Below are 13,822 nucleotides of genomic sequence, written 5' to 3'. Positions count from 1 at the left end.
ATTAACTAACTCATCCAATCCTGTCATCAGAACCGTGTTGCCAAAATAGCTGATGCACACAGTCATTCATCAAGCATTACACACTAGTATTTGTGCTATTGTTGTTGGAAAGTTTTCATCACAGAATCGCACAGAGATAAAAGGCCACTCAAACCTTTTTAAATATTCTTCACAACTGTTTGTTGTTCTTTCTAATGCCCCGTTGTGATTCACCTTTAGATGGCATTGTGGCAACCAAATTTGCTCTCAAGATGGGATTAATGGTCACATTTACACGTGACTGCCTCTCGCTGTGGTTGGCTTTATTCCAGCTCCACCAGTAAATCATGAATGAAAATCTATACATCAGAATATCTTTAGGACTATTATCACCCAGATTTTGGAGTTGGGTGTTTACACATCATTTCATTTCTCTGTTCCAGCAGAACATGAAGAGGTCCTGTTAAATTGATATTATTCATAATGTGCATGGAGTCCGGCAGCAGTAACATAATCATCGATTTGCTTCTGCAACATTGAACCACTGAGCCACTAACATCCAGTTCCGTGCTGGCCTGGCTGACACTTCAGAAAATGCTGTTGTGTTCCAGTCATGCCATGCTTGTATCAGTGATGGAAAATCCTTCCATCTAAATGGATTTTTGAGAGCAGATGTCACTGATTTTTACCACTCAGATCTGTTTATGTTGGTTTCTATTCCCCAAGAGGAAAAAGGAGCGGCTGGGTTAAAGCCACAGTTTAAAATGCAGCTGTGACTATAACTCCGCACTGTGCGCTGTACAAGCGTGTCTATTCGAGCAGCAATGCTCTGACATTGCTGCTTGAATAGCAAACACTGATTGTACTAAGCCATACATCACTGTCAGAGCAGAGGCTGCTCTTGCCGTATCCAGGTAATCTATCTGATCCAGTAACGGCAGTGTAATTTTGTGCAAGACCAGAAAAACACTAACAATTTGCACCATGTCCTCTGCATATGTGGCATTTCCTGGAGGTGGTGCCGACGTAGGCCACATGGAGCCTTTCTCTCTTTCTGATTTACTTTGTGCTGATTCTCCTTCCTCATAATCCTTTATTGAAGGGTTATATAATGAATGTGTGTGTAGATTTTATATGCTGCATTTGGCTACACAATGAAACGGGGACAGTGTTTGTGTCAGAGCACACACAATGCATGAGAAGATTCAACTTTACTGTGGTCATTTCACACATTCAGTCACATGTAGAATTCATGAAAGATATAAATGTGCAGCCATCCCACTCACTGACGTCACTCCTCTATATTCTGGGACTTAATCATGAATCCCTGCCTCTCACACTCATCACCATGCTGCAGTTTCTGCTTACGTAACTTTATCTAACTTCACATTTGCAGTGTTGGCGTATAAATATATATATTCCCCCCCTCCCCAACTTAAAGTGTGTTATCGGAGAGACTGTTATAGAAATCATAGTCCTGAGTGTTCAGTCAGATCACAGGATGTGCTCTTAATGGCTCTTACGTCTGTGCTGGGTCAGCCATGCATTAGAGGGACATTTCATAACGTAGCAACCTTCCTGCCTCACAGAAAAATTTAGCTCGATCTTCAGCAGCTTAATGGCTTAAAAGAGTCGGGGTGAGGAAATAAAGTTTGAACAAAGAATGGGGAAGTCTAGTTTCTGGGACAAAGCAGAATAGCATGATTAGATTATTGCATAAATCCTGAATGTGGCAGGATCCAGAGACTCAGATCAGGCTCAGGTTTCCAGTCTGGACGCAGATGGACATTACAGAGATGGAGAAGATACTGCTCTGTGCACATCCATCCTCGAGAGTCCCGTCTTTGGACATGTTTGTGAAACAAGCAAATCAATCAGTGTCAATTAGGGCTATGTTCAAAGTAAACCACATCCTGGGAGGCAGGCATTCATTCTGCACTTAACAGCAGGCAACACAATTACACTGCAAAAACCCTCCAAAGTGCTCAGGGTCTGAGAGGATGAACTGGTGCATATAAAAGGCTCATAATGTCTTTTATCTGCACCTCTCTCAGGTACCCTCCTGAGCAGAGGAAGGGAAAGCTGTACTGGAAGCTCTGTTTCATGTCTTTCATGTCCCTGTCAGACATGACAGTTGGGGATGCCATTCTGCATATGTACATTGATTTTTGAAGTCCCTTTTCTGCTTCCCACCAGTGTTCATACTGTTCCTTTTATGGCCCTTTGTTGTTGTTGGAGTTAGAGCTACAACAGCTCATTGATTTCTGATGGAGAGTGTGCAGTCACTTCCTCTCAAGCAGTCTTCCATGAAGGTGAGAGCATTGCACTTCAAGTAGCTGAGTCTGAATTAGGCTCTGAGATGTGGGAGCATAATCGCATTTGACGTGCATTGCGAATTGCTGGAGCTTTCTCCCACATCACTGTAGCAATGCTATATTTGATACTTCATTTGCATACACACAACACAATGCTTGCATCAGTATACACCTCAAGGAAATCAACAGTCAAAGACTACAGACTGAAAGCACCCAGCTTTCAGATCACACGCCTGAATCTGACGCCCGGTACTAAATTCTTCTTATCATGTAAAAATGATGCAATAAATTACTGGTGATCCAACATCGATTTTAAAAATGCAAATAATTAAGCTACCTGTGTAAATATGAGACATAAAAAGCATTTTTATTTATTTGGGGTCGTGCCATTGTTTAATGTTAAGGTGTAAAGCAAAAGCATGAAACGTTTACGTCATTCAATCCAGAAAAAAAAAGTCTGAGCATTAAAGGACTTAAAAAAATAAAAACAGAAATGTCTTCTCAAGGAGAGAACTGGGATTTTTTTAACAGTGAAAATTTCAAAGATGTTTCATGATGAGTGGTTTGATTTAAAAACGTGTACTCAAATGATCCCCCATTTCCTGTTTTTCATCCAAATGCTGCTGAATATAAAATGTCTTATTTCTGTGGGTGCTTACGCATCTGAATGAAATTGTGTGCTCACGTCGATGATGTCATATATTACTTCCATGGACAGTGCTTTTGTGTTCGTGCTCTTTGTGGTGCCAGTCATGACCAGTTTCTGTGGCAACATGATTTTTGAAAATAGCTCCCTCTCTAACGGCCCACTGCTGTCACAAGTTCTGCAGCCTGCAGCCCACTCTTGATCCATGACTCATTCATTGCTCATTATCATCCCACTCTCATTTCATACACCCAGGCTCCCCCTGCTCTGATATCTGATGGAGGTTGCGTGGGGGCGGGGTAGTGGCCACTCTCGAGCTGGGGTGTCCATGCTGTGATAGGCTGGTGGGATCCATTTAATCTGCTGTGACTGCTGCAGGGTCCGCCCCTGTTCTCCTCCCCCTCGCTCTGACTGCCCTGACAGCATCCATACACATCGCTGCTCTGTCTCTGTTCCAGGGAGAATATCAGCACTGCACAGGGAGGAGAGGATTAGCGAAGCCACTCAGCTCATCTGCATACACGTTCCCACAGAACCACATGAGCACCCAGGGCTGCACCTCTTTTGTATAAAACCTGGCACTCCTATCACAGAGGCTCCACTTGATCTACTGTCAGTGCTGTGAGAGGATTTAAAAAGGACCACTGTTTATTTTTTTTGTTTTTCTTTTTCTTTTGGACTCATTTTAAATTTATTCTATCATTTAAATTTGTTAACTGTGATTTCTGTTTACTGGGACAATGTAAGTAATATTGTTTGATACAGACTTGCTCTGATCATCAAGGAGTTTTACCTTCATTTTTTTTTTTTTTTTTGTACTTCTTCCGTCAACTGATTTGGGGAAACAGCAGCACTAAAATGCCATCCAGAGAGTCCTACGAGGTTCACAAGGAAGAGAAGTCCCTGGTGCAAAAAGCCAAGCGAGAGGCCAATCAGGAGGATATTCTGGCGGCTGCTCTGGGGATGAGGATGGGGCCACAGAAACCTCCAGCCACTTTCTGGCAGCCACTTAAACTATTCGCCTATTCACAGCTCACATCACTGGTTCGCAGAGCCACACTGAAGGAGAACGACCGGACGCCCAGATCTGAAAAAGTCCACAACTTCAAGGTGAGCCCAAATCAGCTTTTGAGAATCTTCAAAAGCGAGTGTATCTCCAAAATATCTTTTAGTTTCATCGTGAGTAGTTTTTAAAGGCGCGGGGGATGTTTTTGAGTGGGAGAGAGGAAGAAAAACAGAGCTGTTTTGGTCTGTCCACTCAGCTCTTATCAAAAGAGAATCTGCTGGGTGGTCTTCGCACCACTGCTGTTAGTTTGAGCACCAGATGGACAGATTAGGCCAACAGAGAGGGGAAACAGTGGAGGAGTGTATCCCTGCTTGGCTCAGGCTCTCTCTCCTAGTTTGGCTGGTTAATAGGATGGAAAGCAAGGGGGTGAAATGTTGCCTTTAAGGCTTTCAAACTGCTGATGCTCACTGGTCTTTTTGCTGCTTTGTTCCCTGGTGATGCTGAATATTATACTTCAACATTTTAACAGGTTCTGTTTAAAGCGTGTCCAACCCAGCAGGACTGTAAAGTTTGAGTATATTCACATAAAGGACATAAAGGTTTTTTTTAATGCTAAAAGATGTCTAGATAAAAACATTCATGCTGGTTAATGTTAAGTTATGCTTTTTTTTATTTTAAATCAAATGAAATCAGAATAGTTTTATTCTTTATTCTTTGAGGGAATGATGTTGCTGATACCAGTAACAGCAGCACTTTACCTATAAATAATAAAGAAATCACTCAAAATAAAATGCATTGAGTACTAAATACAAACTGATGGAGTATCTGTTAAATTACAATTCTTTGTTTCTGCAAAGTTGATGGAAATGACTCCTAACATCACTGCAGGGGATCAAAAACAGCAACAGGGAGTGCTGTAGGTTTCCCAGCCTCCCAGAGGACTCTCTGATTGGCTGAGTCAGCGTTACCTGTTGGGAAGTCGGGGGTTCCCTTTAACGTTTCTATGTTTCTGTTTCTATGTCAAACTCCCTTGATGACTTGCAGTGGTGAAGTATATCCCACCAAGCTCCCCTGCTGGGAGTCACTGCTGCACCCACCAGTACCGTCAGCTCGAGGGTCTGTTGGTCTGTTTGAACAGCAACACACAAATAATCCTCCTCCTCTTCCTCACTTAAGATGGCACCAGCTATAGGTCTCCTGCCTGCTGAGCTAGGAGAGGCTGTTTTGGAGTAAACAACCAATCTGTATGCTGCGCTCTCTGTTTTTGTTGTTGATCTTCATCACTGATATCTGTCCCTGTCCTCCTCTCTGTTCCAGGTCCATACCTTTCGAGGGCCCCACTGGTGTGAACACTGTGCCAGCTTCATGTGGGGACTGATGGCCCAAGGGGTCAAATGTGCAGGTGCATCTTCCTTTTCCTCTACATTAGCAAACCATTACATAACCTACTTGATCACACATCTTCATTCTTCATTCCCACATATGGGACTTGGTTTTTAGTGCATCTGGAGCTGGATTAATCAGTTTTAATCTAAAACGGTAATTTGCGGCTTATGGGTTGTATAACAGTGTCATTGAGGCTTTATAGCTGGAATAACAGGGATGCATGTTACACAATGTTTACGTTGATCTGTTTGACCCACTTTTTTTATTCACTGGGTCAGTGAATAGAACGCTGTCTGTGTTAGATTATTTTTACTGACAAGAACTGTAGTGCAAACATTCATGATTTAAAAGGGTAAACATCAGCTGCATTATAAACTAAAAAGCACACACAAAGAAATACATTCTCATCCCTCTGAGGAAAAAAAGTTTTCTATGATTTCAATGAATGCATTATGTCAATATGACATACACATATTGAAACAAAGTTATTTACAGGATTTTCAGATTTAGCATGTGGGCATTCAACCCTGTCACTGATGGAAAACCTTTACGCCTTCACTTGTGAGATATTTGCATGAGATTTCTATTTTACTGTTGCTCGAATTCCTTTCCCATCCCAGAATAGAACACAGTTTGATGCGAGTCTGTGATGTTTAATTGATGAAACAAAGTGTGTCACAGAAACGGAAGCTGATATTAACTATTAATGTTTTGATTTTGAAAGCCCAGAGCAATTGGAATAAAGACACACAGGACTGGAGCCAGCCTTTATCGACTTATACATATCATCATTCCTTCAGACTCGAACACGGCAACACGAATCTAGGGCAGCGAAGTCTCACATGATGGTGAAATTTGCATACCAAAAATGTTCTTCCACCCCCTTTTCCTTTTGTATGTGTGAACTGTTTTTGGCCGAGCGCCAGAAAGCCAGCCTCTGCTTGTGCTTGTTGTGCCACATTTCCTCATCAGAGTACGCCCCCCCCCAGCCTCATCCCATCATGGCCATGAAGGAAAACAAAGCTGGCATGTCTCTTTAATGAGCAGAGCTCAGAGCGTGGGGAAGGAGCTCTTTTTCCACACACATTAAAATTCAGCAGCTTCAACTAAAGAGCTAGGTCACACAGCTCAACCCCTATTTAACTTAAACACGTGGTAGAAAACCCAAAAGATCTGAAGAAATAAAATAAAAAACACGAGTGGCTCTTTTTGTTTTCTGATCCAGTCAGTAGGAGACCAGTTTCAGCTGGTAACACTGTGAGGTTAGACACCGTGATAACATGCTGATTAGATATTAACAGCCAGCCACCATTAAACCTCCTCGCAGAGCCCTTTAGCCAAAACTGAGCTGCAGCGTCCTCTCCATAGCAACCCAGACAGAGCTGATGGTGCAGTAAAGCAGCGTCCCCTGTCTCCTGGGGTCCCTTGGGCTTTTGCTTCAACCTGACCTGCTCCACCTGGGACCAGGGGCCATCAGTGTGCTCAAATAGACACCAGGAGCTCAGCAGACCTGTCTCTGATTACAGAATCTCCTATTATAGTGCCTGTCTCACATCCTTAAGAGAATCATCCTTTAAGGTAATTACATTTCTGCATCAATGCATATATATGCACACTGGGTGAATTTCTCAAGGGACCCATATTAATCAAAAATATTCTTGGTAGTCCTGCACAGGCATAGATGTTTGTCTGTCAGAGGATTTAGAAAAATCTAAACACAGCAGTTCAAAATGTTACTTTTTATATGTCAGGAATCAAAACGCGCAGGGCAATTGTCAGAAAAAAACCCTTTAAAATCTTGGAGACAGCTCAAAAGATCTGAGAGCTTGAAGAGCTGCTCCATTTTAGTCTGGGAAACTAGGTCTAGTGTAGCCTACAGCGCTTCAATTGCTGCTTCCGCAGCCATTGTGTGTGAGCTCGGATATGGAAAAGAATGGAGTGCAGCAGCAGTGCTGATTGTTCCTCCTCCAGGCCACAGCGATTTCACTGTTCCTCTAATTCTTTCCATGCATCTCTTTTACATCAGTGCTGCAGTCTCTCTTCTTTCTCTCTCTGTGTGCATCTGTTCTTTCACAAGGTGAAACCAGGCCTGAAACAGCTGTGCCTCAGGCCCCGTCCACTGTGACCAAGGACGAGACACAATGTGGGATACTTATACTGACATCATGACGAATGTGCTATTTAAACACCAAGAGATTCATTTAATGTCTGCAAACACCTTATCTTAAAAAAACAAAACCTCCTATCTTCTGGGTAATTTTTAATTAATTTCACCACTGGCCCTATTGAGGTGACTTTGGTGGTCAAGGTGATTCCAACGCCACACGAGAAAGATAGAAAACATCCTTCAGTGGTCTTTCCACTGACATTCCAGCGTCAAATATTGATCAAGGGAATTAACATTTTAGTCCAAACTAACACACACAAAAGGCCCAATCACATTAAATTTAAACTGATGCCGAGCGTGAATTTACATAATAGTCATCTGTTTGGATGACTGCACTGACTGAACCACGAGAAATCAATGAGTAGCCCTTTCTTCTGGTCGACACATTTCATGTTTAAATCAAAATGTTTTTTTAATTTTTTTTTTTTTTTTTTTGTGCACTATTGTTCAATTCATGAATTAACCAGCTGCTTCTGTCTTTGCAGACTGTGGACTGAGCGTCCACAAACAATGCTCCTCTCTGGTACCCAACGACTGTAAACCAGACCTGAGACACATCCGTAAGGTCTACAGCTGCGACCTCACAACCTTGGTTAAAGCTTATAATACAGCCCGACCCATGGTGGTGGACATGTGCATACGAGAGATCGAGTCCAGAGGTTAGTTCAGGACGTGTGCGTCCATGTGTGGATGATCTTTTTCGAATTGCTGTCTGATAATGAGCCTAATACGCCCCAAGATGTAAATGTGATAAATGCAGTTTAGTTAAATACCATCGGAATCACTTTGAAGTCCGAACTGCTTCAAAGTTAGACAGCATTTGGTTGAATGGAGACTTTCTGCTGAAGGATGACACGCTGCTTGGTATCTGAATGCATCCAATCTAATTTTAGCACGCTCATTGGAAGCCAAATTGAAATCTCCAAAAAATGACTTAAGTTTCTGGAACTGTACAGTTTGTATTCTAAGAATTACAGCACAAAATATTGCATATAAAATTTTATTTATGCGCACCTCAGTTCATTAAATCTCATTTAAGAGCCAACCCCTTACTGCATTTTTTGATTGATGGAGACCATATTACACATTTTACATGCGATCCTTAGTTTTCCTTTGATTTTACACTCATTGATCTGGAAAATACTGAAATTGAGATTAAGGTTTTAAAAGTCAGATCTCATTAGTGACAGAGTTGATATTTTTTAATGTTTATTTATTTTTTATGGGGCGGGGAGTTCATGACTGGGAGGACTGATGAGTATACTGATAATGGTAAACCTATAATGAGGAATGCATCACTGTTTCCTGCTGCCTACACTGATTGCATTTCAGTTAAATCATTCAACTATGTAGGAAACGATCGCCCCTTATTGTCTCCCCTTTAATATACATCTGTAGCTAAGTTTGATTTATTTCTGTATTATTTTAGCCAGTGATGCAGAAAATGATTTGCGTCTGCCCATGTTGTTCCACTGTGTGACACCGAGGACATTTAATCCCTTTTTATGCATATTTAACAGTGTTCAATGGCATTTTCTAAATTACCCAAGGCGATATGTGCAGGTGAATTTTTCAACATCGCCTTTGACAGCCGTGACGGTCTCTGAAAGGTTGTTCATGTTTGTTCCTCCAGGACTGAAGTCTGAAGGCCTCTACAGAATATCTGGATTTAGTGATTCAGTGGAAGAAGTCAAGATGGCATTTGACAAAGGTATGTCTTTCATGTTTTATAGATTCCTGTCAGCTCACAACATGACTACCAATGATGTGTACTTACACATGTTTGCACAGGACACGTAGAACATTGTAGATTAATGAGAAAGTGACACATTACTGAAGGATTAGTGTCCATCTGGGAGAGCAGATCCTATCCTGACATGTCCCTCTCATGCAGGATTTCAGTGTGGGCAGACGGGGAGGACCTATGGGGATACAAACTCTCACTGCTTTAAACATAGCTGTGAAGAAAACCCTACTGCCATATTGTGATTCAGTGGTGGACTTAGTGAGAATGAGTTTGTATTCGCCCAGAGCAGTGTGAATTTTAACTGTTAGAAAAACCCCGCAGCACTGGGCGAAACTCTTAGCCAGATCCGCATGTAGGAGATCACCCATGACAGAGTGTCATTCCAGCTCACAGCACAGTGATGTTCAGTCTGCCAGCACAAGTAGGCCATGGCCTGCTCTGGAACGCATGCATAACCGGGAGAAAGTCGGAATAAAACAGGCCAGGCAGATGATAGCAGCTACTTCACAAAAATCCAGAGTGAGAGTCGTATTTTTTTACCCACTGAAATACAATCCCTTAATCATCAATTCACACAGTGATGGGAAAGTGCTGATGTGGGACATTTTCAAAGCATAGCGCCATTTCCTTCTCCTTGTCGTCCTTATTCCATCACACGTCCTGACAGATGGCGAGAAGGCAGACATTTCGGTGAACGCCTATGAAGACATCAATATCATCACGGGTGCACTCAAACTGTACCTCAGGGATTTGCCTGTTCCCATCATCTCGTATGATGCTTACCCCAGGTTCATCGAAGCTGCAAGTAAGTCTCCACCACATAAATTAGTTCATTTCATTTTTTTTTCTTTCTCACTTTTCTTTGATTTAAAAATGGTCATTAAACTTTGTTCTTCTTTTCATGTGGTCTCTAATGAGTCGCATTACAGAAATAAAGCAGGAAATACTTTGCTCGGTGCAAAATATCAGACTTCCGATGGATCAGTAACCCTCCAGCAAATCCTAACGCTAGGACAGAATTTACAGTGATACAGGATTCAGTTTCTGTTGTTATTAAATCCACCTACCACAACCACAATAATCAGCTGTTATTAAGACTTCACTCATGCTGATTTTATTCATTATTAACAAAGAGGCGTTATTCAAATGCAGCCTTTCACAGCCAACGTCTCAGTCACTGATTTTTAAAGTCGGCTCTGACCTCAAATCCTGAGAAACTGTTCAATTCTGATTCTGTATGAATTTTGTGTTCCCAAACAAACAAACCCAACAACAAAAAAGCCCAAAACTCAAAAGCATCATGTTCATTTGCACACACTAAATCAAGCCTCTTGTACTCCTTCCACAGCCTCTCAGAGACTAATGGCTTTTATTACCGCACAGGAAATGACCATATTGATTCCTGATTGCATCCTTTGAGGTCAGAGTGTTTTTTTCCCCTCTATCAGCACAATCATCTCTGTTTTCCAGAGCTCACAGAGCCAGAAAAGAAACTGGAAGCTTTCCGCGAGGCTCTTTCTCTGCTGCCGCCATCACACAGTGAAACTCTCAAGTATCTCATGGCACACTTAAAAAGGTGATGGTGTATATACATATATATTTTTTTATTTCTTTGCTGAAGAGTGCCCCCTCTAGTCTAGAATATTTGTTTTTGTCGACTGGCAATATCTTGCATCCAGAAAACCTGTAGATGGCCTTATTTTTAGCTGTTATCGCCTAAATTAATAGTTCTAGCCAATTGTGTTGCATTGTACTGATATATTTTGGGAAAGGTATTTTAATTGTGTTTAGTCACAAAGACTTACTATTTATTACTATATAACTGTGGAAGGTGCACCCGGCCATAATTTTTGTACAGTAGGTAAAACCTTTATTCCCTAATGTCACTCTGATCTGTCTCATGTTTGCAGGGTAACACAGAATGAAAAATTCAATCTGATGAACGCAGAGAACCTCGCCATTGTTTTTGGGCCCACCCTCATGCGTGCACCAAACTTGGACGCCATAACAGCCCTCAATGACATCCGTTACCAGAGACAGGTGGTGGAGGTGCTCATTAAAAATGAAGATGTGCTCTTCTAACCACAGATCAGGACTTTTATAGAACAGCTCTCTAATCTTTCTTTTGTGTAAAGACTTGATTGACTGTTTGTATTATATTTATTGATACATTTTTTAAATGCCCTGTGCATGGAGCAGTACTGACCTAACATCTCTCCTCCCCTGTGCTGGGCGGGGATGATGAACGTTCCACTTATACATTCTCTATCTCCCCATTTTTGTCGGGGGATTTTCAGAAGCTGACAGGCCAGTATGCATGGTGCGAGGTCTTTGTTGCTTTGTAGTGGTAACCTAGCATGTGTTAAAGATTGTGTAACGCTGTGATTCTTCTTTTTGTTTGTTCTGTAGAAGTCATAGTCTACATTTCCAGCTGCCTGCTGCACAGCATTCCTGTGAAACATTGTATAGCTGGATGTAAAAATAAGCTACTGATTTTTTTCTGGGGTAATTTTTATGATGCTGTATTTTTTTATCCCCTCAACAGTTTTTATGTAACCTGCAGTTCTTAGTTGAATGAGCCTTTCCTGTTAAAGTGTACACACTGGTGCTTTTGCCTGACCGTAACATTTTTATTGTGTTATAAACAGCGTTGTGAATTAAATTTTTTTACTGTAATGCTTTTGTACACGACTTGTGCATGATCACTTTAATTTATTAAACCTTACTCTGAGAGATGAAGTGCGTTTCGAGTCATCCGACCTGCCATAGTAAAATCACCATCAAATTATTAAACCCGCATTAACTGTTTTATGGGCTCTCAGGGTTAGGTCACGTTTCTGGCCACCTGGCAAATGCTAATTTAATATGCATTTTCATTTACTTGTGTTTTTGTTCTGCACCAGCTCCTGAGGGATATATCTCGATTTTTTTTTTTTTTTTTTTTTTTTTTAAAGCACTACCTTGTTTACCAGGTAGTCACAAAGTGTTGTGCAAGGGATGTTATTTCATTTAAAAGATTCACTTACTGAATCCTGAAATGAAGTAACCAAGTAGTCCCTCTGAACCGAAGCATGGCTTTTTCCTCTTATTGACTCTCAGCCACAGTGATGTTTCTCGCAAGTTGTGAGGACTGAAACATGGCTGGATGACGTCTGGTCTATTTCTCTCAATAGCTTGCTGACCCAAATGTGCTGCTGCTTTGACAAATATGCCTGACTGCATCGATAAATCTTGATATATAAAATGTTTCTGCCGTGCATATTGGAGATGAATGCTGTCTAAATGACAATTAAGTATTTTTAATTATTCTACTGGCATAACTCATAACTAATTGCTGGGCTGCCAACCTGATTGCAGCCATTTAAGATGCTGGTGCCGTTGTGAGGCTGCACACGTCACTCTCATGCAAACCTAACATATTATGCACTAGGTCATCTGTCCATGATTACCATCAACTATCGTTTATTTAAAGTCAGTCCTACATACGCTGCTGCCATGAATACTCATTAGTTTACCAGATATGTGTTAATCCACAACTAAAAATAACACCAACAAATGCACCAGTTCAAACTACAGTGCTGAGATATTTCATGAAGTGATTTATTCATTAAATGACATCTGTGGCCCATTTTAAAGATTTATACATATATATGGATATGTAGACTAGGTGGGGAAGCAGTAAGACATAACTCTATATTGTTAGTTTTAGTTTGTTTATATAGGCGTTGAACACCAATCTGATCCTCTGAATAAATAATTTTCATTAATTAAAAATGACATGAACAGCGTGCATGTTGGTTACAAAATGACTGTGGTAGATAAGACTGATTGTCCTTTAGTCTACATATTCATAATGACAACTTGTGCCCAAAAGCCAAATTCCATGTGCCTGTACACAACCCCCTCCAACATTATGTCAGTCAGACTGATTCAGTGTGAGATTAAAACCGACCACATTATACCAACAGCAAGGGAGACTGTTAATTACTGCATATATGTGCAAATTGTGTCAAATGAAATTTATGCATTTGAGGTTATGTCTTTCCGAGCAATTTCCAAGAGCCAGCCTTGCACAGATATTAGCACCTTATTGTGTGATCTCTGCAGCACACAGTTTAAGTGGTCTGGGTAGTTTGTTTACCTACATTCTGCAGTGAATGCGGACATAGGGGTGTTACAGACAGACCATTTTTAATGTAACCATGCTTAATTTTTCTGTGGTAGGTTTTCTGCAGCTTCATGTTTGGCCACTCCCTGTGTTTTAACCATTGAGCCTCCATTTTCCCGTCAAAGCTTCTGAGAAGCAATCACTGTTTGACACTTAATCACTCGGGTTTTGTGACCACATCGCACTAGTTAATGGAAGCCAAATTCAGTCCTGACGGTGGTTATTGTGTGGCAAAATTGGATTTTCCTCGAACCGTTTAGCCTCCTCTGCCATTATCAGCAATTTGAAATATATCATACCTTCATCTGCATGATGTATTGACCATGATAGGAGGTAACCACACAAATAAAGAGATTGCACTTTGTATCTCTCCATCAGACTGCATGATAACACCATGCTGGAGTGATA

The 13,822-nt window shown here is 41.2% G+C and overlaps 1 protein-coding gene across 5 annotated transcripts; it reads left to right on the top strand.

Moving 5' to 3' along the window:
• The first annotated feature begins 3,521 nt into the window (after window positions 1–3,521).
• chn1 (chimerin 1) lies at window positions 3,522–11,979 on the top strand. Of its 5 annotated transcripts, XM_029530265.1 has the most exons (7): window positions 3,522–4,050; window positions 5,264–5,348; window positions 7,985–8,158; window positions 9,133–9,210; window positions 9,914–10,051; window positions 10,717–10,822; window positions 11,157–11,979. In XM_029530265.1, exons 1-7 carry the CDS (start codon window positions 3,799–3,801, stop codon window positions 11,326–11,328), a joined length of 1,005 nt encoding a protein of 334 aa, XP_029386125.1. In that variant the 5' UTR covers window positions 3,522–3,798; the 3' UTR covers window positions 11,329–11,979. The 5 variants fall into 5 exon arrangements, with proteins under 5 accessions (XP_029386125.1, XP_029386127.1, XP_029386126.1 ...); XM_029530267.1 differs by lacking the exon at window positions 7,985–8,158; XM_029530266.1 differs by lacking the exon at window positions 9,914–10,051.
• The last annotated feature ends 1,843 nt before the right edge of the window (window positions 11,980–13,822 follow it).

This window comes from Echeneis naucrates, chromosome 21 (assembly GCF_900963305.1).
Source record: "Echeneis naucrates chromosome 21, fEcheNa1.1, whole genome shotgun sequence".
NCBI classification, from domain to species: Eukaryota; Metazoa; Chordata; class Actinopteri; order Carangiformes; family Echeneidae; genus Echeneis; species Echeneis naucrates.
The sequence above is the reverse complement of the archived record's forward strand: the minus strand, read 5'-3'. Positions and strand labels throughout refer to the sequence as shown.

What these genes read in the sequence shown, in the direction of transcription:
- chn1 (XM_029530265.1), top strand. Translation starts at nt 3,799, where the DNA reads ATGCCATCCAGAGAGTCCTACGAGGTTCACAAGGAAGAGAAGTCCCTG. An exon ending in AAAAAGTCCACAACTTCAAG is followed by an intron (nt 4,051 to 5,263) that starts GTGAGCCCAAAT and finishes TCTCTGTTCCAG; the next exon opens with GTCCATACCTTTCGAGGGCC. An exon ending in CAGGTTCATCGAAGCTGCAA is followed by an intron (nt 10,052 to 10,716) that starts GTAAGTCTCCAC and finishes TCTGTTTTCCAG; the next exon opens with AGCTCACAGAGCCAGAAAAG.